Source organism: Podarcis filfolensis (genome assembly GCF_964270895.1).
Source record: "Podarcis filfolensis genome assembly, chromosome: 8".
NCBI lineage: Eukaryota > Metazoa > Chordata > Lepidosauria > Squamata > Lacertidae > Podarcis > Podarcis filfolensis.
Genome location: NC_139611.1, coordinates 19,879,659 through 19,905,839, shown reverse-complemented (window position 1 = coordinate 19,905,839; position 26,181 = coordinate 19,879,659). Strand labels below are relative to the sequence as shown.

The following is a 26,181-nucleotide window of genomic DNA, read 5'->3' as shown; positions in this document are numbered from 1 at the left end:
AGGTGTGTGTGGGAGACAGAGAGGTAAGGAAGGTAAACATAAAAAGCTGCATGGCATGGGCAGGAAGGAAGGAACATGTTTTCCTCCTCCAGGAACTCTTGGGTCAGCCTGCGTTCAACTCCAAATTAAGAGGTAGTTGTTTTCTTAACCTGCCCTGCAACACGTAAACAAGCTGCCTATGAGGCTGTTAGTCCAGAGGGGAATGATTAAGCGCCTTCACATCAAAGGGACATCAAGAAATCAATGCTAAGAGCCCTGCTGAAAGCTCCATTTAGTCCAGAATCTTCTTTTTCAGAGGCCAAACAGATGCCTTTGTTAAACCCAAAAGGACATGAGGGCAACCACCTTCTTCTGTTGTTCTCTGGCATTGAGGCACACTGAACGTGGCAGTTGCGTACAGCCATTACGCACAGGAAAGACTATGAATGATTACCTCTTTGAAAACCGTAATAGCCAGAGAGCCACTCTTAAGTTAGCAAAGGCAATACTGAGCTAGGTGGTCTGAACTGGTATGACAGCTTCATAATACAGTCATAAGGTAAAGGTAAAGGGACCCCTGACCATTAAGTCCAGTCGTGGCCGGCTCTGGGATTGCGGTGCTCATCTCGCTTTACTGGCCGAGGGGGCCGGTGTACAGCTTCCGGGTCATGTGGCCAGCATGACTGAGCCATTTTTGGCAAACCAGAGCAGCGCACAGAAACTCCGTTTACCTTCCCGCCGGAGCAGTTCCTATTTATCTACTTGCACTTTGACGTGCTTTCCAACTGCTAGGTTGGCAGGAGCAGGGACCGAACAACGGGAGCTCACCCCATCATGGGGATTCGAACCGCCGACCTTCTGATTGGCAAGTCCTAGGCTCTGTGGTTTAACCCACAGCGCCACCCGTGTCCCAGAATACAGTCATACCTTGGGTTAGACACTTCAGGCTGAGTTTTTTCAGCTTGCGTTCCGAGGCGACCCGGAAGTAACGGAACAGGTTACTTCCGGGTTTCACTGCTTGCGCATGTGCAGACGCTCAAAATGATGTCATGAGCATGCGCAGAAGCGGTAAATCGCGACCCGCGCAGACGCAGGTTGCGCTCTGCTCAGGATGCGAATGGGGCTCCGGAACGGATCCAGTTCGCAACCAGAGGTACCACTGTACAAGCCACAGCTTTCATGCAAAAGAAAAAAAGGTCCCAGGTTCAACTCCCCCAGGATCTCCAGGTAAGTGCTGCCAGTCAGCGTAGGTAATGCTGAGCTACTGGGAACAAGCGTCTGACCCGGCAGAAGGTTGCTTCCTACGTAGTGGTGCTGCGATCCTAAAATTTGGGGGGAGGGAGCTGCAAATCCGTGTGCAGAAGGCCCCAAGCGGAATCACAAGGCCTCTTAAGTAGGGCTGGAAAATCCTGCCAGTTGTAAATAAAACTGAGCTAGATTAACTGTGTGGCCACTTTGGCTGGTTTGCATCCAGGGCTCCTGGCTAGAAAGCGAAGAACAGAAGAAAAGCCCTGCTAGATCAGGCCAGTGTCCTTTCTAGTCCAGCACTTACAGTGGCCAGCTAGATGCCCCAAACAGAAAGCTCTCATACAGGACACGAAAGCTGATCTCTGAATGCAACTGGCATTCAGAGGTAAATAATAAATAATAATAATAATAATAATAATAATAATAATAATAATAATAATAATAATATATTATTATTATTATTATTTATACCCCGCCCATCTGTCTGGGCTTCCCCAGCCACTCTGGGCGGCTTCCAACAAAATATTAAAATACAGTATTGCATCAAACATGAAAAGCTTCCCTAAACAGGGCTGCCTTCAGATGTCTTCTATTTACTGCCTCCAACAGAGGAGGGAGAAATCTAGCTGCTGTGGCTCCATGAATTTCCTCCAAGACTTAATCTACAACGAAAAGACAGATAAAAATAAAAATCTACTGAGTGAAAATGCCTCTTTTGTTTCCCAAGCAGAATCTAAACCAAGACTGTTTAAGATGGTTCATGAGGGTCGTGTTCAAAAGAAACAGATACACAGAAGTACAAGGTGCTGAGGTGGGGTGCCGTTTGGCAAAAAGAACTCTTTTTTTTTAATGTATTGGTTGATACACACACATACACGCACATGGTTATTCAAGGTGTCACCCTGAGGTGTGTGTGTGGGGGGGTGTGTGTGTGTGTATATATATGTGTGTATATATATATATATACACACACACACACACACACACACACACACACACACACCAAGAAAGCAGACTCCAAAGATTGGCCCTCCCTTTCACCAGCGCGACGTTGTGTTCACTTTCGACATGATTCCAGGTGGACCGCGGCTGCAAGGCGAGAGTCGGTTTCCCCAGCATCTTTTGCTCCACACGTCGCAATGGTCTGTTGCGTCCTCCCCATTCTCTCCTGTCCTTCCCTCTCCCGCCCCCAAAGCTTCCTCATAGGCCCTTCCCCATCGTGAGAGGCAACGGTTGGCTCTTGCCCGGCTCCACCCCCTCAGCTTTTAACCACTCCATCTTCTGCTTGTGTTGCTGAACGGCATCGGCCACCCGGGCGTCGATCATGGCTTCCGTGAGGACACCGTCCTCGGAGGCATACGCTGCGGCCTGAAGAGGAGAAGGAGAGGGAAATAAACCTGGTTTGGTCATTCCTTGAATGGCACCGCAAGGTGGAAAAAAAACCCTTTTCTGCATGGCATGGATAAATTGGTTCTTCGACAGCCCCGCTTTTAAGTGAGCCTCATTTCTGTCCCAGGATCCTTCACTGCTGACTTGCAAAGCTGCCATTCCCCCAACACAGAGCAGGGGGGTGGCCCTGCGGGCTTCTCAGTCTGGCCCTCGGATCTCTTCCGCAGGCCGCACCCCACAGTGGCCTAGCTTTTGCACGCTCCCTTGAGTGTTCATGCCTCTCTAAAATGTATCCTTGCGACTCTTGCTTGCCTGGATGCCAGATGGAGAGAGGGGTTCGAGTTGCGCAGTGCACAAAGGCAACATTTACATCCATTGCTCCGCCCACATTTCCCTCTGGCCCCTCCCACCACTGGCATGTGGCTCTCAGGCTGAAAACCACTTCCCACTCTGCAGCACACTAACAGCGAACTCCTCCTCAAGTGTATGGATCCTGGTGTAGATGAAACGCAAGCGGGAGGTGGTTTGGAGAAGTACAAATTGAAACCATTTTTCAAAGAGAGCCTTAAAGGGTGGGAACCCCAGAAAAATCCCTTTGAGGTCCGTAGGCATTCAGCGGGCTTGACATTCATACCAACTGTTGGGGGGGGGGAGGAAAAAAATCTGAGAAAACTAGGGAGGAATGGAATGGAGTAGCCTGGGGGAGGGGGGAAGCATGGACTGGCGTAGCCTGGGAGAGGGAGGAATGGAATGGAGTAGCCTGGGAGAGGGAGGAGGAATGGAATGGAGTAGCCTGGGAGAGGGGGGAAGGAATGGAATGGAGTAGCCTGGGAGAGGGGGGAAGGAATGACATGGCGTAGCCTGGGAGAGGAAGGAGGAATGGAATAGAGTAGCCTGGGAGAGGGAGGAGGAATGGAATGGAGTAGCCTGGGAGAGGGGGGAGGAATGGAATGGAGTAGCCTGGGAGAGGGGGGGAGGAATGGAACGAAGTAGCCTGGGAGAGGGAAGAATGGAATGGAGTAGCCCATGAGAGGGTGTGGCCAGGGGGAACCTGGGCTACAGGCACTCTGCAATGCAACATTTTGTAGAATTCTACATCTTAAGTTTGTCAGCTAGAGGAGTGACAGCTGAATGATGCTTGGGAGCCGCTGCCTTGAAAAAGCACTTCACAACACAAGATGCCCGGGGCAGGCAGCCACTGGTGGCTTGGCATGCTCAAAGCTTGCCCAGGTGCCGTCACTAATGGAGCTGCAAAATGTAGGTGCTCCCTGGCGAGACGGGGCTCAGCTCCAGGAAGGATCCAGTGTTTGTTCAATGGGCGCCGAGTGCTTTCCATTTGCTGTGTTTTGTGTTTTTTGCAGGGCGTGTGTGCACAAGGGTGCAACCTTCATCCCCCCCGGCCAGACCGCCTGCAAATTTTTATTGTGAAGACTCCAGCTGGGGCCGTGCGATGCACGCTTGGCTGGTTCTCTCAATGACTTTCTAAAAATAGACCTGCCTGGGGCCCCGACTGTCAGGAAAGGAGTGGGTGAAAGCAGATACCCCTTCCAGGAGGAGCTTTAACTCCTTGAAATTGAACACACCGGGCTTTTTCACCGTTTTTTAAGATGCAAACACCGCACCACTCACCAGGCTGGACTTCTCACTGAGATAAAAAGGCTCTGGGACTTCTTATCCTGTCATTTCCACACTCCCCTCCCTTCTACTTCTATCTTCCTAATAATGAGGGCTAGAAACTTAGAAACAACCATAAAAGCTGTGTTTTCAGGAAGCTGGATTTTGTGTGGCACAGAGGAACTGTGGGAACACAGAACAATAGCCCCATTGGCTTCCAATTCCTCAACCACCGCTCTTCCATGAGTAAAAGTTTTCCCCAAAGAACATCATTCTGCACTATGTATGCGAGAGAGAGATATTCTGCAACTGCAGAACATTTAGGCCTGCATGAAGTATGCAAATTGAGCAGCAAGAAGCCTGTTGGATGAGGCCATCAGCTCATCTAACCAACCAGATACTAATGGGAAGCCTGCTTGAGTGCAAAAGCCACTCTCCCCACTTGTGACTTTTGGTAACTGATATTCAGAAATATTGCCCATGGTGGAGGAAGAAGCAAAGTCAGCGTGGCAGGAGGGGAGAGCTGCTGCTCTGCCCAGGTCCTGCTTGTGGGTTTCCCATGGGCAGGTATCTGGAAAAGGTATTGCAAAATACCGTACAGAGCAACTTTGTAATGGTGCAACTGTGAAGGCACGCGGCAGCTTTCTTAAGATGCGTTTGACGTGTGTCAAACGGTTCTAAATGGTTCTGAAATGTTTTAAATTAACTTTTTATTTTAAAATTGCATTGTTTGAACACTCTGAGCCTTCCCCGCACAGGGCTCCTCTGGGAGGGAGGGCGGAATAGAAAAAAGGAATAATAAATAAATCATACGAGATTTCCTGGTCTTGTTGACACGTCGTGCAATGAAACAACGGCAACATCCAATGCACGTTTTTATCAGCAGCCCCCCGCCCCCCCGAGGGTTCACAGCAGGGAACTAGCTCTGCTGTGCCACCCATCCATGTCTCTTTCAACCCTTTCCATGGGCCAGCTTTGATGGGCGGGCACAGTACCCAGTTAAGTCCTGCTCAAAGCAGATCCATTGAAATCAATCCGTTTCAATGGGTTGCCTCAAACTAAGCCCCTGCTTAGAGCAGATTGCCTGCAATCAATGGACCCAAGTCTGTCATGTTCCTTTGTTTCGTATGGGCTTACTCTGAGTAGGAATTAGTTGCCAAAGAGGTCAAGGTAAGGGTTAAAGGGACCCCTGACCATTAGGTCCAGACGTGGCCGACTCTGGGGTTGCGGCGCTCATTTCGCTTTACTGGCCGAGGGAGCCGGTGTACAGCTTCCGGGTCATGTGGCCAGCATGACTAAGCCGCTTCTGGCGAACCAGAGCAGCGCACGGAAACGCCGTTTACCTTCCTGCTGGAGCGGTACCTATTTATCTACTTGCACTTTGACGTGCTTTCGAACTGCTAGGTTGGCAGGAGCAGGGACCGAGCAACGGGAGCTCACCCCACCGTGGGGATTTGAACTGCCGACCTTCCGATTGGCAAGTCCTAGGCTCTGTGGTTTAGAACACAGCACCACCCACGTCCCTAGTTGCCAAAGAACATAAACATAAAAAGAACCTGTTGGATCAGCCCAATGTCTCACCTAATCCGCTGTCCTCAAAGTGGCTGAGATGCCTATGGAAAACCTCCACAGAAAACTTACATAGTTTAACTGGTAGGGTTGCCATATTTTGAAGAGCAAAAAAAGAGGACACATCTGCCAACTTCTACTTTTAACTATGGATCGCTGTGATGACTCTACACTCATGAAAAAGAGGACGTATCCGGTAAAAAGAGGACATATGGTAACCCTACCATGGGATGCATAGATAAGTTGCTTTATTTCATCCCAAAGTTCAGCTTCGTTGGATGGCCATGAGGTCTAGCATTATGAGAGAGGAAGAAAAACTTTACCCTACCAATTTCTCCATAATATGCATATTTCAGTGAACTTATTTCACATCACTTGCCTTTTCTGTAAACTAAAAATTCCCAGATGCTGCAACGTACAGAAGTTCTGCCCCGTCCCTTGAGAATTCTGGCTGCCCTTTTATGATCCTACATCGGTTGAGAGTAGGACTGAACTGTAGTCTGCCAGAGAGGTTTTCTAAGCCTGCAAAATGAGGCGGGGAGAGAGAATGCTGCAGTGTGGATGGTGGCGAGGCAAAGTAATTGAAAATACGAATTGGAGGTGAATTAAGCAGCAGTCGTTAGCAGCAATTAAGCCTCCCCCCCCCCTTTGGGATTATACTGAAGGTGCTCTGACCAAGGGAAGGCTTGAGAAATTGCTTCATTAAATCGTTTGGCTCCAGGAGGCAGAAATCGTGGCTTTCGCTGTCCTGAGGTGCTGGCTAAAAAAACAGGTTGTGAACTTTCATTCCTGGTTAGACTCTTTTCTTTTAAAGCACCGCAGTGCCCTTCCTTCCCCGCCCCAAGGCTGTCGGAAGCAGACCAAGGCAGGCAGGCAGGCAGGCAGGAAGTGAGAGAGAGAGAGAGAGAGACTGAGGCGGGGGAAGGAATTCTAAAACACCTTCCACGAGGCATCCACTTGCGTCAAGGCTGTTTGAAGGATGCGCACAGCCGCACCTGGCTCGCCACAGCTGCTGTTTGTCAAGATCAGGAAACGCAAGCACGCTCACAAGGAGGGAAAAGGACCTGGGAAGGTGACAAAGTCACTCTGCGCCACCCAATCGCGTCATAAGCTGGCGGGCGTCAATGTCCAGCGTTCTCAGAAGAGGCAAAGAACAGCCTTGGTTCCCCCTCTAAATTCAATCCCTAGCTAGGCCTAGGATGAAGGGCTGGGGGAACCTGTGGCCCTCGAGATGTGCCTGGACCCAAAAGGCGGGGATGATGGGCTTTGTAGTCCCTCAATGTCTGGAGGGCTTAGGCTCCCCAACCCAGCACCTTATGGGTTGGGGTTAAGACCAAATTTCAGGGGTTGATTTCCCTCCCCCTATGGATTTAGGCTCCCCTCCCTTCAAAAGGACAGATCCTGAAGCTGAGGCTCCAATACTTTGGCCACCTCATGAGAAGAGAAGACTCCCTGGAAAAGACCCTGATGTTGGGAAAGATGGAGGGCACAAGGAGAAGGGGACGACAGAGGACGAGATGGTTGGACAGTGTTCTTGAAACTACAAACATGAGTCTGACCAAACTGCGGGAGACAGTGGAAGACAGGAGTGCCTGGCGTGCTCTGGTCCATGGGGCCACGAAGAGTCGGACATGACTAAACGACTAAACAACAACAACCCCTCAAAAAGTGCCATGGTGCTCAGGTTCTGCTCGTCTTAGGTTCTTAAGGGGTGCCCCAAAATTATATATATATAATTGCCACAGTTCCTGACGATGGCTGGCTGTCCCCCCCCCCCCGAGGATAACAACACTACTGCCAGTGACACCCCCATTGGCGGCAAGTATTCCTGTCACCACACAAGAAACTCTTTGCGAGCTCCCCGCCACCACCAATAGTACCCCATTCTCCCCACGGTTGTGAATGGGGAGATGAATTTGGGAGGGATTTCATCTCAGCACTAGTCAGCTGTGTGTGTTGCAATTCCATAGAAGCGAAAACTCCACAAAATTGCACTTACGAAGAGTTTCAGCTCTCTTTTCTATTCAAAACTACATTCACAGTCCTTATGACTGCTTGAAAGCATGTGAAATCTCACAAGTGCTCCCTCTCTTGCAATGTAACATAATGTAACACTGGGCAAAGAAATGAACTTGTAGAACATGTCAGCTCTCTCTTCTTTCCAAAAGCAGTCCTTACGACTGCAAAGTTTTGCTTGAAAGCGTGTGAAATCTCACAAGCTCTGTGCGTATCTGTGGGGTGGCTGGTGTTTGACCCCCGACAACACAAGCAGTTATTTAAAAACAAATTTGCCCCGGGAGAATGCTAAATGTTGTAGTGTCATGTCTTATTTACTGAAGTTTAAGCTGCTGTTTTATTAATGTATTTTTCAAAATTAATTATACAGTTTTATCTGGGCCACATTGTCCTTTTTTTGCTGATATTTCGTAATTGTTGTAAACCACTTAATATTTTAAAAATCTCTAAGTGACCTACAACATAAAACACACAAATTATACCATTAACTTGAAAGTACAGCCTGAACCCACCGTCTCTCTCAGTCTAACCTACCTCACAGGGTTGTTGTGGGGATTAAATGAGGAGGGGGAGAACCACCATGAGCTCCTTGGACGAAAAAAGGCAGGATATGAATGAAATAAATAAATATCCAGATTGGTGGGGATTTGTTTTTAGAGATAATATGGTTGCTCTGGTCTTATTTTGGGTGTTATTATTTAATAGGTTCAGGTACATTGGTATGCCCCATCATTATATCCATGGTGAATTTTTGTTATTGTTTACTTGCCCCTGTGGTTCCATAATAATTTGCAAACTAATAACAAAATATTAAAAATAAAGAATATAGATATACACAAACTCCTCTCTCACATGTCTAAGCCCAGCGTAAAAAGGTGCTGTCTTCAGCATACGACAAGAGATGGAAAGCAGAGTTTTCAGGAGGCATTACGCAACCTGAGGCTCTTTGGAAAAAGGAGTCAATGGGCAATTTTATTGCGGCTGCCTTAATCGGTCCCAAGGGGCTGGATGCGCCAAGGCAGTGTTTTCTTTCTTTTTTAAAAAGACCAACTGAAGCTTGCACACAGCAAATTTGCAAGCTCGCACACCTTACAGAACTCTCAAACAGAAAACCTGCAATATTTTGGACGAGGTGTGGCAGCCCAGCCCCGCCTAAGGCTTGCTTTATTTTTCAAAACGTATTTATAAACTGCATGGAACGTTTTCGTCAGTCTTACCGGGGTTCTACAGGCGCCAGGCGGAAACGTTACTCTTCAACCAGGCCTTTTGCTGCTTAACACCCGATACCCTTTTAAATGTGTTGTAGGAGGAGGTGGGGTGAAAGCTATGGGTTTGTTTTGATCATGTATTTTGTGCTTTTTTCACATTGTGTTTTTCTGTGCGAGCAGCCCTGAGATCTATGGGTGAAGGGTGGTATACAAATTTAATAAACAGCAAAATAAAATAAATACCGTATTTTCGCCCTATAGGACACACTTTTCCCCCTCCAAAAATGAAGGGGAAATGTGTGTGCGTCCTATGGGGCGAATGCAGGCTTTCGCTGAAGCCTGGAGAGCGAGGGGGGTCGGTGCGCACTGACCCCTCTCGCTCTCCAGGCTTCAGGAAGCTATCCACTAGCCGTGGGAGACGCAGCTCTCCCACGGCTAGCGGAGAGCTTGCCTGCACCCAGAAGCTTGGGGCGCGCTGAGCTCAGCACGCCCCAAGCTTCGGGCTTCGCGCAGCCCTCCACTAGCCATGGAGAGCTGCGCGACTTCTCGCAGCTCTCCCACGGCTTGCAAATAGCAGCCTGTTCTGGGGGCTGGGGTCGGGGGAAGCTCGGGCGGGGGAAGCACCTGGGGGGGAAATAATTTTTTTTTTCATTATTTCCCCCCCAAAAAACTAGGTGCATCCTATGGGCCGGTGCATCCTATGGGGTGAAAAATACGGTAAATACTCCTGTCTCTAGTCTCCGTCCAGGCAACAAGAGCTAGCAACAACAAAAAAGCAAAGCTGCCTGGATGTCGGTCTCTGTGCTTAGCCCATTCCTGTGTTGAATCCATGCATTTACTGCAATTATATTCTGCTTTTCCTCCAAGGTCAAGGCAGTGAACCCAGGTATCCCCACTCCATTCCATCATCACAATGATTTTGCGAAGTGGACTACCAGAAGCAATTTCCCCTGATCCCAGGTGTATGTGGGGTTATGGTTACAGGGAAGAAAGAGCATGTTCAGCAACATCTAGAGGGCCAAAGGTTCCCCAGTGCTGAGCTCAGCCAGAGCTAGCTGAAACCAAGCAGACTGGTCTGAGCAGGCAAGACTGCGGTCGAAGGACCGGCTCTCTCATAGGATGCTGGACTTACCTGCCAGGCCACGGCGAGCTGAGAGATCTCTCGGCCAGACATGCCTTCGGTCAGCTTGGCGATCTCTGAACACTTCTTCCCATAGTCAAACTGGGCGAGCTTCAGACGCCTGGACAGGAAAAAGCACACCAGTTCGCATCAACACTGCCATGTTATATTTATTGCAAGCTGCCGGGAAACACCGTAGGTAGGGTCTAAGGCGGTGTTTCCCAAACCTGGGTACCCAGCTGTTTTTGGACTACAACTCCCACCATCCTTAGCTAGCTGGACCAGTGGTCAGGGATGATAGGAATTGTAGTCCCAAAACAGCTGGAGACCAAAGTTTGGAAAACCCCGGTCTAAGGTTTATAAGTTGTATTCAACTACGTACCCATCAAAAGAGTTCACCCGCTGAAATTAATGGGCAAAATTAAATCACTTTAATTTATGAAAGCACTCTTGAGTAGGGCCAGCGCTGGATGCAACCCTTTATCCAGTAAATAAAACTATTACCATATTTTTCGCCCCATAGGACGCACTTTCCCCCCTCCAAAATGAAGGGGAAATGTGTGTGCGTCCTATGGGGCGAATGCAGGCTTTCACTGAAGCCTGGAGAGCGAGAGGGGTCGGTGCGCAACGACCCCTCTCACTCTCCAGGCTTCAGGAAGCTCTCCGCAAGCCTTGGGAGCCCGGCGCGACTTTTTCTTTATTCCCCCCCCCCAAAAAAAACTAGGTGCGCCCTATGGGCCGGTGCGCCCTGTGGGGCGAAAAGTACGGGTATATGATTTGCTAGCCAGTGAAGCAGTTCGGTTAGGATCCACGTTCAAACCCCTGCTCAGTCTGCGACGACTTGGCTCGTCATTCCCTCAGACTGACTCGCCTTAAGGGCTGTTGTGAGGATTAACAAAAGAGGAACCGTGAAGAAGCTTTATACCAACTCAGGCTCACTGGTCCACCTTCCTAGGTATTGCCTATACTGGATGGGAGCAGCTCTCCTGGGGATGCGGCTGGGGTTTGAGTCCGGAACCTTCTGCATGCCAAGCAGCTGTCCTCCAGCTGAATTCATGGGGAACTCTATTTTATCATATTGCTTTTTGATATAGGGCAGACAAAAGTAAGTTCTTCTTCATGCAGAGTTAGAACGATGGAATTTGCTCCCACAAGAGGCTGTAGCTACCCAGACAGGGACGGTTGATGCCAAGCCGACTCCGGCCCTGTACAAATGAAAATCTGCCTGGGTAGACCAAGCGATTGCAGGAGACGAGCTTGACAAGGCAACCCCTCCTCCCACTCCTGCGGGATCTTGAAAGAAGTGGACTGGAAAAGGTTTAAGATGCGCTCCCTGTTGCAAGAGATCTTTGCCCGATACAGGGGGAATCCTCTTGTCAATTCTGCTTCCGCTATTCAGTTGCAAACGATGACAAGTGACTCATGTTCTCAACAGATTTCATAACCCAAATAGGATATATCTGGGAGCAGCAGGGCCCAGTAGTAACATTAGCCAACCTTCAAAGCTAGGCCTGTGACAAAATGCTGCTCCGTAGCCACTGCTGTCGTTCCCTTTTGCTCACCTACCCTGTCCTGACTTCATGCCAATACAGTGGTACCTCTAGTTATGAACTTAATTCGTTCCGGAGGTCCGTTCTTAACCTGAAACTGTTCTTAACTAGAGGCACCACTTTAGCTAATGGGGCCTCTTGCTGCCGCTGCGCCGCCAGCACACGATTTCCGTTCTCATCCTGAAGCAAAGTTCTTAACCTGAGGTAACTCTTCCAGGTTAGCGGAGTTTGTAACCTGAAGCGTTTGTAACCTGAGGCGTTTGTAACTCGAGGTACTCAGATTTAAGAAAAAGGGGGGGAGATGTATAAGACGCCTAATTTTTGACATTATTTTTAAGGGGGGAAAACCCTAGTCTTATACACGGAAAAATATGGTAATTAATTAAAAATAAATAAATATACTGACTGCTTTCCCTCAGTGGCCGGCTTCAGGACGTGCTTGTCAAAATACATCCGGACCAGACGCTCTCTCTCTTCCAGCTCTGGAAGCTTAAAATTAACCATTTCGTCTATCCGGTCATTGATGGCCCAGTCAAACTGCTCCGGTTGGTTGCTGGCTAAGACGAGCATGAACCTGGGGAGACAGAGGAGAGGAGAACCATCATTTCTCCCCTCTCTTATAAAGCAAGGCAGTTCTATTGGGATTCACTCTCCACATGCGCAACCCCTTCCATGTCAAACAGAGTTGTGCACGCAGGGAGGGTGGGAATACTTCGAGGGACTGTACCAGTGATCAAGTGCGCATCCCCCAAACACCATAAAATCATTCAATGCTCATTTGTTCAATACAGAAAGGCACGCATTGTGTGTGTAGGCTTGTATCCAATGCCAGCCGTACTCAGATGAGATCCACTGAAGTTCACGGACTTAGGTCCACTGATTTCAATGGGACTTGGTTGGGTACAACCCATAACATCTTCATAGAGGCATAAAAATGTCAGGATGCAATTCATGCGGCTGCAGCGAACTGCTCTGGGAAGTGCCTGTCCCCTCGATTATATAAGGCTGCAGGAAGGTCTAACAGAGGGTTTGAGGGGCTTCCAAAAACTGCTCTCAGAAGCACCTCCCCCACCCCCTTTAAAAGGCAGTCCCTAATAAATGCGCGCGCACACACACACCCTCCTCCCACTGCAGAAAGTTTTGGCAGCACACTAATGCAAATCAAACCGAATTTCTCCCTCATTCTTAACCAATAAATACCACATTCCGCTTTTCTGCAGAATCAAAGTATTTTTATATATTTCATAAAATTTATACACCACTTGCTGGTAAAAAAACCCCCCAAAACTCATTCAAAACACTACCATACCCTTTGTCACGTAAATACAAAACTGGTAACATCACAAATCAGACGAAGTACCTGCAGACAAGGAGCGCTAGAATTCTTAAAAGCATCTTGACGTGGAACACTACAAGATTGATATAAGAATTCCACACCATGGATATTGCCAATATAAGAACTGAATAGATTGTATTTCCTGATGAATCTGCTGGACTTTAATTTCTCATAATATGTTTCGTTTATATGACATGTTGGTCTATAGAATGATATATTTTGATATACCGTATTTTTCGCTCTATAGGACGACTTTTTCCCCTCCAAAAATGAAGGGGAAATGTGTGTGCGTCCTATGGAGCGAATGCAGGCTCCTTGGCTTCGCGGTGACGCGCCTGTCCAGCGAAGCCGGAGGAGGAACAGAAGGGTCTCCTGTTCCTTCTCCCGCTTCGCAGCGACGCGTCTGTCCAGCGAAGCCCGAGGAGGAACAGAAGGGTCTTCTTCTGTTCCTTCTCCAGCTTCGCTGAAGGGTGCTGCGCCTTCTCCCTCTCTGCGAAGCACCTCTCCTGTGAAGGAGGGGCGCTGCGCGGAGAGAGAGAAGGCGCAGTGCACCTTCAGCGATGCGCCTGGCCTGGCTTCTGTCTTAGCTGTGTGCAGCTTCTTCGGGCAGGGGGAGCCTTCATCCCGCTGCCCTGAAGAGGCTTGGCGCGGTTACCCCAGAAGCCAGAACAGCCACACGGTATCCCAGAAGCCAGATCCCTCTTGCTGTTCTGGCTTCTGGGGTTCAGAATAATTTTTTCTTGTTTTCCGCCTCCCAAAACTAGGTGTGCCCTATGGTCCAGTGCACCCTATGGTGCGAAAAATACGGTATGTTGAATCACATTTAAAAAGAATTTATATAGTCACATACAGTGGTACCTCTGGATACGTATCAGGTAAAAAAAACCCCTCAAAGTGGTTCCCCCCCCCCAAAAAAACGTGTGTGTGCGCGCACACACACACACACACACAGAATGAGTATATGCTGGTGAAGCTTAAAAGCAGCAATCCTATGCCTATCTACTCATTATTTTATATCCCATGGGTCTCACTTCCCAGGACTTCTGTGTTTAGCACCGCAGACTAAGGCACACCCTCTTCTGCCTCTTGCCTCCTTTACTTCTCTGAAAACTCTCCCAGCTCCTTCCCAAAACTTCACGCACTGCTTTAAGCATCCTTTTGCTTCACAGCCAGCGCCTGCCGCCTCTCTTCTGCCCGCAACCCCCTCCGGCCCTCTCTCTTGCCGACTGACAATAAGCCCTGATTTAATGGCGCATTATGATTTGAATCAGCCTGTTTTCCTAATGGGCGCTGGCGGCGACACTCTCGCCATCTGTTCCGAGATGGCCCCCCTGGGGTCAGCAGGAGGGGAGGGGGGGGAGGCCAGGGGGGTGCCACCATCTCCACATTCATTCGGAAACCGGCTACTTTTCTTGATTTCCCCATTCCTGGCTTGCGGCTATGCAGCCCTGACAAGATCCCAGAGGGACAGACACAACGACCCTAAATGCTTTCCCAGACAACAATGGCAAAAAAGGGGGCAATTTCTTACCTGTTACCGTATTTTTCCGTGTATAACACGACCCCACGTATATGGTGACCCCTACTTTGGGGACCCCAAAATTAAGAAATCAGTATTTTAAAGTTGTTCAGCTTTTGGAGGAAATCGCCCCAAATCGCTTCTTCTTTCTTTTGAAAATCGCCAAAAAAAAGTTGTTCTGGCACTCAAGTGACTCAGGAGCTGCCAGCTCACCCAAGAATTACCGTATAAATCTGCATATAAGACGACCCCCCAATTTTTGACTAAGAAAATGGGGGGGGCATTGTCTTGTACACGGAAAAATACGGTATTTAAATAAAATCCTTTTAACTTGCACAATATTTAACAGACTATTTCTGATAATGACAATAAACCCCAGAAGGTATTTATTTATTTCAGGGGTAGGGAAATTTTTTTTCTCCAGCCCGAGGGCCACATTCCCCTCTGGGCAACATTGTGGGGGCCACATAACAGGGCTGGGCAAGGGCAGAGCCAAAAGTTGGTAGTGCCATGGACTTGACCCTTCCCGATGCACAACTCGTGCAGAAAGCTTAGTGCTGCATCCAGCTAAGTTCTACTCAAAGCAGACAAAATTAATATTTCTATGTTAGTCGTATGCATTAGCTTCAAGGAGTCTACTTGGAGTGGAAGAGAACACACACACACACACACACACTCACATACAAACAAACAAGGCAAGCAAGAAGCATTATTACAGTCCAAAGGCAGCTCTGTTGAGTTTTTATTTCTCCTCCTTTCATTTCAATGGCTTTAACCCGACAAAAATCTCCTTCTCCTCTGCCTTTTTATAGTGATACCTTATTTTACAAGGCGTATTATAAGGTGTATAAACTGCATTATACTGATTTACTGTAAATTTTGTTCCATTTAATCCGTGGCAAGATGGACACAAATATAGCTTGGCTTATACAGCGGCCAATAAATAAATAGCTTATTAGGGATGTGCACATTTGGTACAAACTGGAAACATCCTCCCTTTCCCCTCCCAACCAAAATAAGCAGAAATCTGTAGTATTATTATTTAATGTTTCCAGTCTAAGGCAAAGCATAAGAGCAAGAAAACTATTTAGACTGTCCTGGAGCTGTTTCGCTTCACATTTAGCACACTCCTAGCGCAGGCCCTGAAATGAAGAACCTCAGAGTGGCTGGTTTGAACAGCAGGTACCAGGAGGGCCGTGGATCAGGGTTCAAATCCCCATGCAGGGCTGAGGAAGACCCTGACCACAAACTCTAGAGAGATGCTGCCTATCAACATAGACTGGCTTTCTCCAACTCTAGATGTCACTAGACTACAATTCCCATCATCCTTGACTGTTGGCCATGCTGGCTGGGGCTGATGGGAGTTGGAGTCCAACAACATCTGAGAGGGAAGAACAATACTGAGCTAGATGGACCATGTCTGACTAGGGAGGCGTATACAACCGTACATTTAAAGCACATGACTCCCAACCCCAAAGAACCCTGGGAATTGTAGTTTATGCCTCACAGAGCTACAATTCCTAGCACTCTTAACAAACTACAGTTCCCAGGATCCTTGGGGGTGGGGAATGTCATGTGCTTTAAATACATGGTGTGTACACAAGCCTGTCTGACACAGCTTCTTACGCTACTATTTTTCTGACCGAATCTCTCTATCACGTTTAAAATTCATATAGGTTCCCCAGACCACCTCAGATTCACTCCTCAAAGAAAGTAAAAATGCACAGAGCAAAACAAAAACAAGAATTACAGGGGTCAAGTGGTGGTTTAACCAAATCTGCCAATCTAGCAGTTTGAAAGCACACCAGTGCAAGTAGATAAATAGGTACCACTGCGGCGGGAAGGTTAATGGCATTTCCGCATGCTCTGGTTTCCATCACGGTGTCCCATTGTGCCAGAAACGGTTTAGTCATGCTGGCCACATGACCCGGAAAGCTGTCTGTGGACAAACGTTGGCTCCCTTGGCCTAAAAGCGAGCTGAGCGCCGCAACCCCATAGCTGCCTCTGACTGGACTTAACCGTCCTACCTTTTTACCTTAACCAAACTTCAGAAGCATAAAAAAGCTTGAGTGAGAGGCGTCTCCCGTTTGCGCTTCTGGGGGCACTCTGAATAGGAGAACTGGCAGGCATTTTGGAAGAGGATGAGAGGGCAGCCATCTTGGACCCAACCAGTTACTCTTGGAAACAGTAACTCTGAGCGTCCAGGACTCGGCGTTCCTGAAGGGTTTGCTAGAAGCGTAAAATTGGCTACTTAAAAGCACACATTTTCCTGACAGAAGGCAGAATTGCCAGTTAACTGTCTCCCGGGGGGCTCATTATTGGTGGATTCGCATACGTTACTGTGGCGTTGAGTGACTGGAGTCAATTCCTTACAGGCTCTGCAGAACATTGTTTTTTTAAGAGGGAACCCAGAACTATTCCCTAAATGAAGATATGCACCAATCAAATTTGCTTTTTGTGTGTGTGTGGGGGGGGGGGAGTAGAACCATCAAAACAGGATAACTAGAGTGAAGCCAAATGTATAATTAGACAGGCCTGCGGGCAATAAGGAATTCTGCAGTGGAAAGCAACGCTGAGATAATATCCCATTTCATCATTTATTTATTTTAAAACAAAATGGGTTGGCTATGCCCAGCGAAGGCTCAAAATCCAAGAGTAATGCATATGTCTATGGTATGGGGGAAACGTTGTTCAGCCTGAGGGCCAGATTCCATTCTTGACAACCTTCCAGGGGCCACATGGGCGGAGCCAGAGGCAAAAGTGGGTGGAGCTATACAGTGGTACCTCGGGTTAAGTACTTAATTTGTTCCAGAGGTCCGTACTTAACCTAAAACTGTTCTTAACCTGAAGCGCCACTTTAGCTAATGGGGCCTCCTGCTGCTGCTGCGCCGCCGGGGCCCGATTTCTGTTCTCATCCTGAAGCAAAGTTCTTAACCTGAAGCACTATTTCTGGGTTAGTGGAGTCTGTAACCTGAAGTGTATGTAACCTGAAGCGTATGTAACCCGAGGTACCACTGTATATGGAAGGTAAGGCGACCTTGCAAGTCTATGGATCTAATCTGAGTAGGACAAATGTTGGGACACAACCCAAAGAGTCTGTTTCATCTTCTGCATGACACACCTTCAGACACTGGAAGATGGCTCTTATGTTTCCCCTGAATCTTACTTGTTGCTGTGCTGCCCCGTCCTGTGCAGGAAGGCATTCAACGTGGCTCGTAGGTCTTCGCTGATTTTTTCCTGCAAGGAGGAGAAATCACAATTAAATTAACCATGCATTAAAATATAAAAATACAGAAAACACATACTCCTTCAGTTTGTTATTATCAAGTATTTATAACCTGCTTTTCACGGAATATTCCACAATCCCAAGCAGAGAATAACAAAACTAACTAAATATGTGTGTGTGTTTTCTGTATAGCCATATTTTAATTATTTTATTTCGTGGTTCCCCACTCTACGATTGCGAAACATTCCACGAAAAGCGGTTTATAAATACTCAGTAAAAACTAAACGATAGCATGCGTACAACATGCAAGAGAGAGAAGGGAGTGTGAAGTACTTGCCGTCGACCTCTTCCGCAGGAACGCATCAGCTTCGTCCACAAACAACAAGAGGCTGTTAAAGAAAATGAATAACCTGGGTGAGCTTGGCAGGAGCAGTGGGTCAAGCAAATGGGCCCACCATCCTTGCAGAGTTGGGCCATCACCAATCCAAAATTCACCCAAGACGCTTTGGTGTAAAAAAAGAACAAATATAGGATTGTGCCTAACCAAGAGCTTCTCGGAGCATGCCCACCGGAGGACCTAAGTTAGACAAGTTCATTCATTTCAACGCATCTGCTCAGAGTAGGTTTTGTGGCATCTATTGCTTTTGGGTTGTGACCTACGTTAGTCAGTCCTACTCAGAGTAGGCCCGTTAAAATTTAACACACACATGAGTAACTTAGGTTCGCTAATTTCCATGGGGCAGCTCTGAGGACTGCATGAAAGCCTTCGATTTTTATCCATGATACGGTCTAAGAGAGAATTTTGCTTTCTTATCCATTACGCTGCTTTAAAGGTACATTATACACGCAAGCTTCATCTGTTAAGGTTTCGATCTGCTATTGTGCAATTTTTTAACTTGGTGCTTTAAACTGGGTTGTCAACAGCTTTTGAGATTGAATAACAGCAGCAGCAGCAGCAGCAGCAACAACAACAACAATGCACGGAAACAATTGAAATAAATAAATAAAGCGACTACAACAGTAGCAACAGCTCCTCTCATCAGCATCTGACAGGTATGGATGATGGGAGTTGTAATCCAAAAACAACTCCTCCCATCAGCCAGCATGTCCAATGGCCAGGTGTGAACTAGACTGATAAAACCATGGATATGTTTTTCTGTGTTACTATGCTCCCTGGCATACAAACCACAATGCTTTTTTTATTTTTAAAAAGACTCCTTAAGGATGGAATAGCATGAAAACACCCATAGCTCTAGGGTTTGGCTTGTAAAGCACCACAGGGGAGGAGGGTTCCAAAAGTCACTCAGGGAGCTATGAGAGGCTGCTTTGTCACATTCTGGGATCTGCAATTCTGCTGGCTTTCTCTCTCCCCCCCCCCCCCCGGCCGGTGAATAATTTAACATGGACCGCCAATGCATTTTTAAACACATGCAGCATTTCAGCTTTTCTTGCCGTTTCCCCCCACAAAAAGGTGGGCCACGAAAAACCCTCTGCAAAAGGAAGTTTGTTTTGCAGTGCTCTAAATATTTCATTTCATGGGTGGCTTTCCATTCTCTGTCTCTCCCCCCCCTTTCTTTTTAAGGAAAGAAAAAGGTGGAAAATAGAAACATTCTGGTGATGAATGTGCCTGCGTATCAGTTTGGACAAAGGGAGCGAATGTCTGTCGGAGCCAATCAAGGGACACATACATCATCAATTAGCCACGCTCAGCGCCATCCCCGAACCTCCCTCCTTTGGCACCCCCCACAAAATAGGACGGCATAGGCACACAGCGCCGGACCCCCAGTTCCTCTTATTCGGTTTTAATGGGTCTCTGGGAGACGCTTAGAGGTGCAGGGGGGAAGAGACGAAGAGCAAAACAGCACCATCACTGTGGAAGGTATTTGCTTTCTCTTTACAGTGGTACCTTGGGTTAAGTACTTAATTCGTTCCGGAGGTCCGTTCTTAACCTGAAACTGTTCTTAACCTGAAGCACCACTTTAGCTAATGGGGCCTCCCACTGCCGCCATGCCGCCGGAGCACAATTTCTGTTCTCATCCTGAAGCAAAGTTCTTAACCTGAAGCAATATTTCTGGGTTAGCAGAGCCTGTAACCTGAAGCGTATGTAACCTGAAGCGTATGTAACCCGAGGTACCACTGTATTGTAGAGAACATGCTGGGCACCACAACAGGAGGACTGTAGAACCTCTTTCAACCTGATGGCTGCATGCGAGCAGCAGGCGGGGCCAGAGGCAAAGGTGGGCGGGGCCAAGAAGGTCAACTTAACCTCTGCACAGTAGGCTTTAAGTTTCGGGGAAGTGCCGTGGCTCAGGGGCAGTGCATCCGCTGCGTGCGCAGAAGAGTCCGAGTTCAATCCCAAACAGTATCTCCAGGTGGGGCTGGGAGAGACTCTCTGCCTGAAACTCTGGACAGTTGCTGCCAGTCAGTGTAGACAGAACCAAGCTAGATGGACCATTGGTCTGACTCGGTGTAAGGCAGGGGTCGGGTCGGCAAACTGAGGCCCGCGGGCCGAATCTGGCCCAGTTGCCCTCTGGATCCAACCCACAGACGGTTCTGCAATTGCCACTTGGATTGGTGCAATCAGCATTAAAAAAATAATAATTGGGCACCATTTTTTGCAATTTCCCCCCTCCCTCCCTCCCCGTGGTGGCGTCTGCTCCCTCCCTCTTCCTGGTTTCTCCCTGCCCTGCGGAGGAAGGGGGCTGGGCTTTGATAGGAAGCCTCGCCGCCTGCCATTCCCCATGGCTGCGCTGTGGGCTGGAGCTTGGCGCACCTGTTTGCCCCACGCCTGGCACCCGGGAAAGCTGGCCCGAAAAGGAGAGGCACTGACACCGGCTCCCAACTGCAGGCAGAGCGGCGGAGGTGGTAGGCATGGGGGGAGAGAGAAGCCCCCTCCGCTGCGCTCCCATGCGCGCAGTCTGGCCCGCCACTAGGTCTGGGTGACGGTGAACCAGCCCCCTCCAAAAAAGGTTTGCTGGCCCCTGGTGTAAGGCAGCTTCCTATGTTCCCACGTACGCAGCCAAATGGATAGCTCAGCTGGTTAGAGCGTGGTGCTGGAAACACCAAGGTTGCAGGTTCAATCCCCTTCATGGGACAGTTGCACATTCCTGCATTGCAGGGGTTGGACTAGATGACCCTCAGGGTCCCTTCTGATGCTACAATTCTATGTCCCTCTCTATCCTCTGTCCAGACAAGGGAGAGCCAGGATCAGAGTTCAAGGACGCAACCCAGCTGGGCAAAAACACTCAGGATGCAAAGCAGGGGCAGCAAGGGGGGGTGGCTTGGGGAGAGCTCTGCAGGCCAGAGGCCTGGAGGGCTGAATCTGGTTCCCCACCCTTCCAAAACAGCATTTGCTAGATTCAAAATAATGCCCTTTGTTGGACCCAAGAATAAGAGTTGCTTCATCCACCCACTGGTCCACCCTCTTCTACTCTTATTAGCGACACCTTGGACTACTCCAATGGGCTCTACATGGGGCTACCTTTGAAGGTGACCCGGAAACTACAACTAATCCAGAATGCGGCAGCTAGACTGGTGACTGGGGGCGGCCGCTGAGACCACATAACACTGGTCTTGAAAGACCTACAGTGGCTCCCAGTACGTTTCCGGGCACAATTCAAAGTGTTGGTGCTGACCTTTAAAGCCCTAAACGGCCTCGGCCCAGCATACCTGAAGGAGCGTCTCCACCCCCATCGTTTTGCCTGGACGCTGAGGTCCAGTGCTGAGGGCCTTCTGGCGGTTCCCTCGCTGCGAGAAGCCAAGTTACAGGGAACCAGGCAGAGGGCCTTCTCGGTGGTGGTGCCCGCCCTGTGGAACACCCTCCCACCAGATGTCAAAGAGAAAAATAACTACCAAACTTTTAGAAGACATCTAAAGGCAGCCCTGTTTAGGGAAGTTTTTAATGTTTGATGTTTTATTGTGTTTTTAATATTCTGTTGGAAGCCACCCAGACCACACCACGATTAAATGAAGCAACTGAAAACTGCAACAGATTGTGCACTGAAATTCTAGAGGAAAGCAAAATCTTTTTGTGCATGTATATAAAAGCAACATGGAACTCTCAATCCTAGAAAGTCATGGGAAACGGATCCAAGCTTACCCTCTCCGGCTTGTATTTGCCCAGTCAAAGACCTTGTGCATGGCAGTAACTCCTTCCCGCCCCATGGGGGCGACGTCACCACCAGTCATGATGGCGTAATCCATGCCAGAATGCATGGCTAATTTCTGGAGCAGAGAAAAAGACAGAGGGGGGGGGGGAGGGAGCGAGAAAGAAAGAAAGGGGGGGGGAAGGGAGAAATCAAATAACCATCAACATTTGCCCTGTGGTATTTACATAAAGGGACGCAAGTTATTGGACTGTTTTTGTTTTTTGATTATGTATTCTGTGTTTTTATATTGTGATCTCATCTTGCAAACCGCCCTGAGACCTGCAGGTATAGGGTGGTATATGAATTTAATTAATTAATTAAATAATAATAATAATAATAATAATAATAATAATAATAATAATAAACATTTGCCCTATGGTGTTTACACAGCTCTGTACAATCTATTGCAAAACCCCAAATTCCAAAAGTATCATTTACAAAAAAATTAAAAAGCATCCTAGCCCTCATGAATAAAGGTCACAGAAACATACTCAGGTGGTCCTATCAAAGGCTCAGTGACTAGGGCTAGCCTGAAGCCCCAGACCCTCAACTTTAAGCCAACCAGAGGGCCCCAACCCTCTGGTCTGATGCTGACCAGAGCAGGATTTATAAGTGTGCCCTGATGCGAAGAGCTCTCCCCTGCCTTCAGGAGTGGTGACCCCAGAGGCTGTCAACTGAGCTGCTGCCAGTGATCACATCGTGATGATGCCACTGGGGCTACCTTGGCAAAGAGAGTCTTCCCCGTCCCAGGGGGGCCGTACATGAGGATGTTCCTGTACAAGCTTTTGTTGTTCCGCGTGTTCCGTGTCGCAATGGCAATGTCTCTCACTCGCTCCTCCAGCTTTGGCTGCAAAAAAAAAAAAAAAAAATGTAAAAAGGGCAAGTTTGAACTAACAAGACATGGAATAAACAGCGGGTGGGCCAGGGACTCTACCCATGCATGAGCCCTCGGACTCAGACCAAATTTCCAGTTAGCCCAGTATCCTGTTTCCGTCACGATGCCTCTGGGACGCCCACAATCAGGGCATGGAGGAAACCATCTTTGGTGCTTGCTCATGCGTGTGTTCTTGTGATGCATGCCAGAAGCAGCGTGGGGCTTCCCTTGTGCTTGACTCGCAAGCTGCAGCTTGTGCAGAATGTTGCAGCAAGATTGCCGGCAGGAGTGAGACCTGGTCGGCATGGAATAGCTGTGCTCAGAGACCCAAACAGAATACTCTTTGCTACCAAGCTGTTACCATGAATAGGTAAAGCCCTCAGCAACTTGGGACCTGCGAGAACACTTTCCCCCGTATCTGCCCACTCGACCATTTTGATCTGTGGATCTGGCACTGTTATAGCGGCTGAATGACATTGCATTTGTAAGAAATCATTCTTTTAGAGAGCATCTTTGCTTTAGAACTCCCTGCCTACTGACACCAGGCAGGTGTCACCACTGTACTGCTCAAAAACGTTAGGCGAGCTGACACGTGTTTTGATCTGGGGAAAACAACTATTTAAAACATTTTTAAAAAAAGTTAAAATCAGTTATAATTTTAACTTTTTAAAAAAGTTTAAAATAGTTGTTTCCCCCAGCAATTGCATCCTTTTGTTCTTTCCGTAAACAACCTTGCAGGTTTCTTTACAATCGAGGGGCACACAATTTTTACAAAATAAAAAATGAACGCGCTTTCATTTCGTTGCTTGCTAGTGTGTGGGATGAGCAGCTCCCGGTGCATGCTGGGAACAGATGGCATGCTCTTGCCTATGGCCTCGTTTACATTACTCGCTCCTGTGAATGTGCAGGCTTGCTTGTGGGTGGTTTGAGCAGCCCAGGTGTATGCTGATGTGTGGCGGGAGCGGTTCCTGTGTGTGATGCTCCCACAAATCATTCTTGGAGATTTTTGGCAAAAGAAATGCCCAAGGCTCTTTTAGCCAGCGGTGGGGAACCTCCAGATGGCAGGCTCAATCAGTCCGCATTTGGCCTGCAAGGTCGTTTTGACCAAACCGCGGGCTGCCCGCCCCGCTACACTTGACACCAGGTCAGCTAGAATGGGGGTTGTAGGCACAAACCCTGTGCAAATTCTGACAAGACAGATGACTGGATGGTCTCGCCAAGCCCCTGTGCAGTCAGCTGATTGTGGTCGGATCCTGTGGAATGTGGAACCTCTTGCAAAGTGCTCTGCGAGACTCAACAATCAGCTGAGAAGCCCTATAGCAAAGTGATCCATACAATCCGGTCAGACACCTGATGGCCTTCTGCCAAAAGTGGCCCACGAGCAGTGGGGGAGATAACCGTCTGTCAGCCCGACCCAGTGCCCCACCCTTGCTTTTAAGCGAAGACACCCAGCTCTTTTTGAAGGAATGGCAAAATTCCTGAATAAGGTGCCATTAGTGAGAGCAAGGGGACGCGGGTGGCGCTGTGGGTTAAACCACAGAGCCTAGGACTTGCTGATCAGAAAGTCAGCTGTTCGAATCCCCACAACGGGGTGAGCTCCCGTTGCTTGATCCCTGCTCCTGCCAACCTAGCAGTTCGAAAGCACGTCAAAGTGCAAGCAGATAAATAGGTACCGCTCCGGCGGGAAGGTAAATGGCGTTTCCGAGCGCTGCTCTGGTTCGCTAGAAGTGGCTTAGTCATGCTGTACGCCGGCTCCCTCGGCCAATAAAGCAAGATGAGCACCGCAACCCCAGAGTCGGTCATGACTGGACCTAATGGTCAGGGGTCCCTTTACTTTTACGTTTAGTGAGAGCAAAGGGCAGCCTCAACTTTGACTAGCATGCTTTTTTGCTAGGAAAAGAGAGTCGTCGGACTGTGGCGTTATTCCCACAATTATCCACGACAAGCGGCGCCCAGGCAGAAATTATTAGCCCATTAAGGTGCTGGCATAAGAGGGGGGGGAAAGCTTGCAAGTGCTGGCTCAGGGATTTTTTCTGCTGGCTGCTGTGCGGAGGTGAGCAAAGGTTCCCCACATGTGGATTCTTGGCTCGGAGTAAAGACTCACTCGACCCCTCTTGAGCGACGTTTCTCTCCAACAGTCTTGGCAAATGAACAAAGCTGGGAAACGCTTTTTTGACCCCGAGGAAGCTGCTTTTGCAATCTTCAAGGGGAGCAGAAGGAGAAGACCAGCTCCTCTTTCAGAAGTTGGCGCAGTTGAAGCGGAAAGCCGAGGTTCCAAATCTCGTCCTGGCTGAGAACTTACTGGGGTGGGGAAACCTTCATCCAGTGGCCATTGGGGGCAATTCACACCATCTGGCGAATTACCTGACGGCAGGCACAGGAAAATTAAAGCCTTTAGTGCGCACTCCCAATGGCCCCTTGGCAGATGTGGCTCGAATTCGGCCAAAACCGAGGTACTGTTGGAATTTGGCACCTCTTCCCCATCACACCGCTCTGGGCAGGGACCAAAAAATGTAACACAAAAGCATCCCTGCTGGCCCACCTAATCCATCCCTGGCCATTGGACATGTTAGCTGAGGCTGATGGGAGTTGTAGTCCAGGAATGCCTGGAGGGCGACAGGTTAGCCGTCCCTTCTTTATACAAATAGTCTTTTAAAATTTAATTATTATTATTTTTTACTCACACTGAGAATGACTCCTTCGAGGGCATCCTGGGCCTTGCTGGTGAGTCGCTTGCCAAGCTAGGAAAGAAGAGTGAAGGCAGTCGGGTTACCTGTTGTGGTGGGCGATGGACAAAGGGCACGAGAGAAGCCTACTTCCCACCGGTGGGGACACACTGCCCCAAACCGAGATGGCTTTGAAAGAGAATTAGGCAAATTCATGGGATGGAAGGCTGCCAGTGGCCATGAGCTATGATTTGCTGCTGCTTGCAGGCTTCCAAACGGGGCATCTGGTTGGCCGTTTGCACCAGCAACTAGTCTTCGGAATCACACTGCCTCCGTCAATGGCGGTAGAATATAGCTTATTCACCCCATGAATTTTGTAACACATGCAGGCAACACCAATACCCGTTTTTAATTTCTTAAGTTTCTGTTATGCAGCATGCTCAGTTCCAACCCCCCCCAGAAACACTTCACCTTTTGGCCACTAGGTGGCAATCTCGTAAACGGTATCTTAAGCTCCTCCCCCTTCAGTTTATAACACTTCACCGTTTGGCCACTAGGTGGCAATCACATAAACAATATCTTAAGCTCCTCCCCCTTCAGTTTATATTGTCAACATATCTATAGGCGATATGAATACCGAAAGGTATTTGTGGCAGGGCGGGACTAATCTCCATATATCTTGTTTTTGGCATCTGTCTGTCTCCAGAGAGAATGCTGAT

General features: G+C 48.5%; 1 protein-coding gene across 1 annotated transcript in view; it reads right to left on the bottom strand.

The window, feature by feature from the left end:
• Positions 1-2,231: 2,231 nt before the first annotated feature.
• The window catches only part of ATAD3A (ATPase family AAA domain containing 3A), a 42,997-nt gene continuing 19,047 nt past the window's right edge, over positions 2,232-26,181 (bottom strand). Inside the window, exons 9-16 of the mRNA XM_083628721.1 lie at positions 25,481-25,537; positions 22,644-22,769; positions 21,874-21,998; positions 18,112-18,163; positions 17,715-17,785; positions 12,100-12,267; positions 10,156-10,264; positions 2,232-2,595 (exon numbers count right to left, since the gene is read on the bottom strand). Of these exons, the coding sequence (XP_083484847.1) occupies positions 2,428-2,595; positions 10,156-10,264; positions 12,100-12,267; positions 17,715-17,785; positions 18,112-18,163; positions 21,874-21,998; positions 22,644-22,769; positions 25,481-25,537 (876 nt within the window). The 3' untranslated portion in view covers positions 2,232-2,427. The remainder of the gene's footprint in view (positions 2,596-10,155; positions 10,265-12,099; positions 12,268-17,714; positions 17,786-18,111; positions 18,164-21,873; positions 21,999-22,643; positions 22,770-25,480; positions 25,538-26,181) is intronic.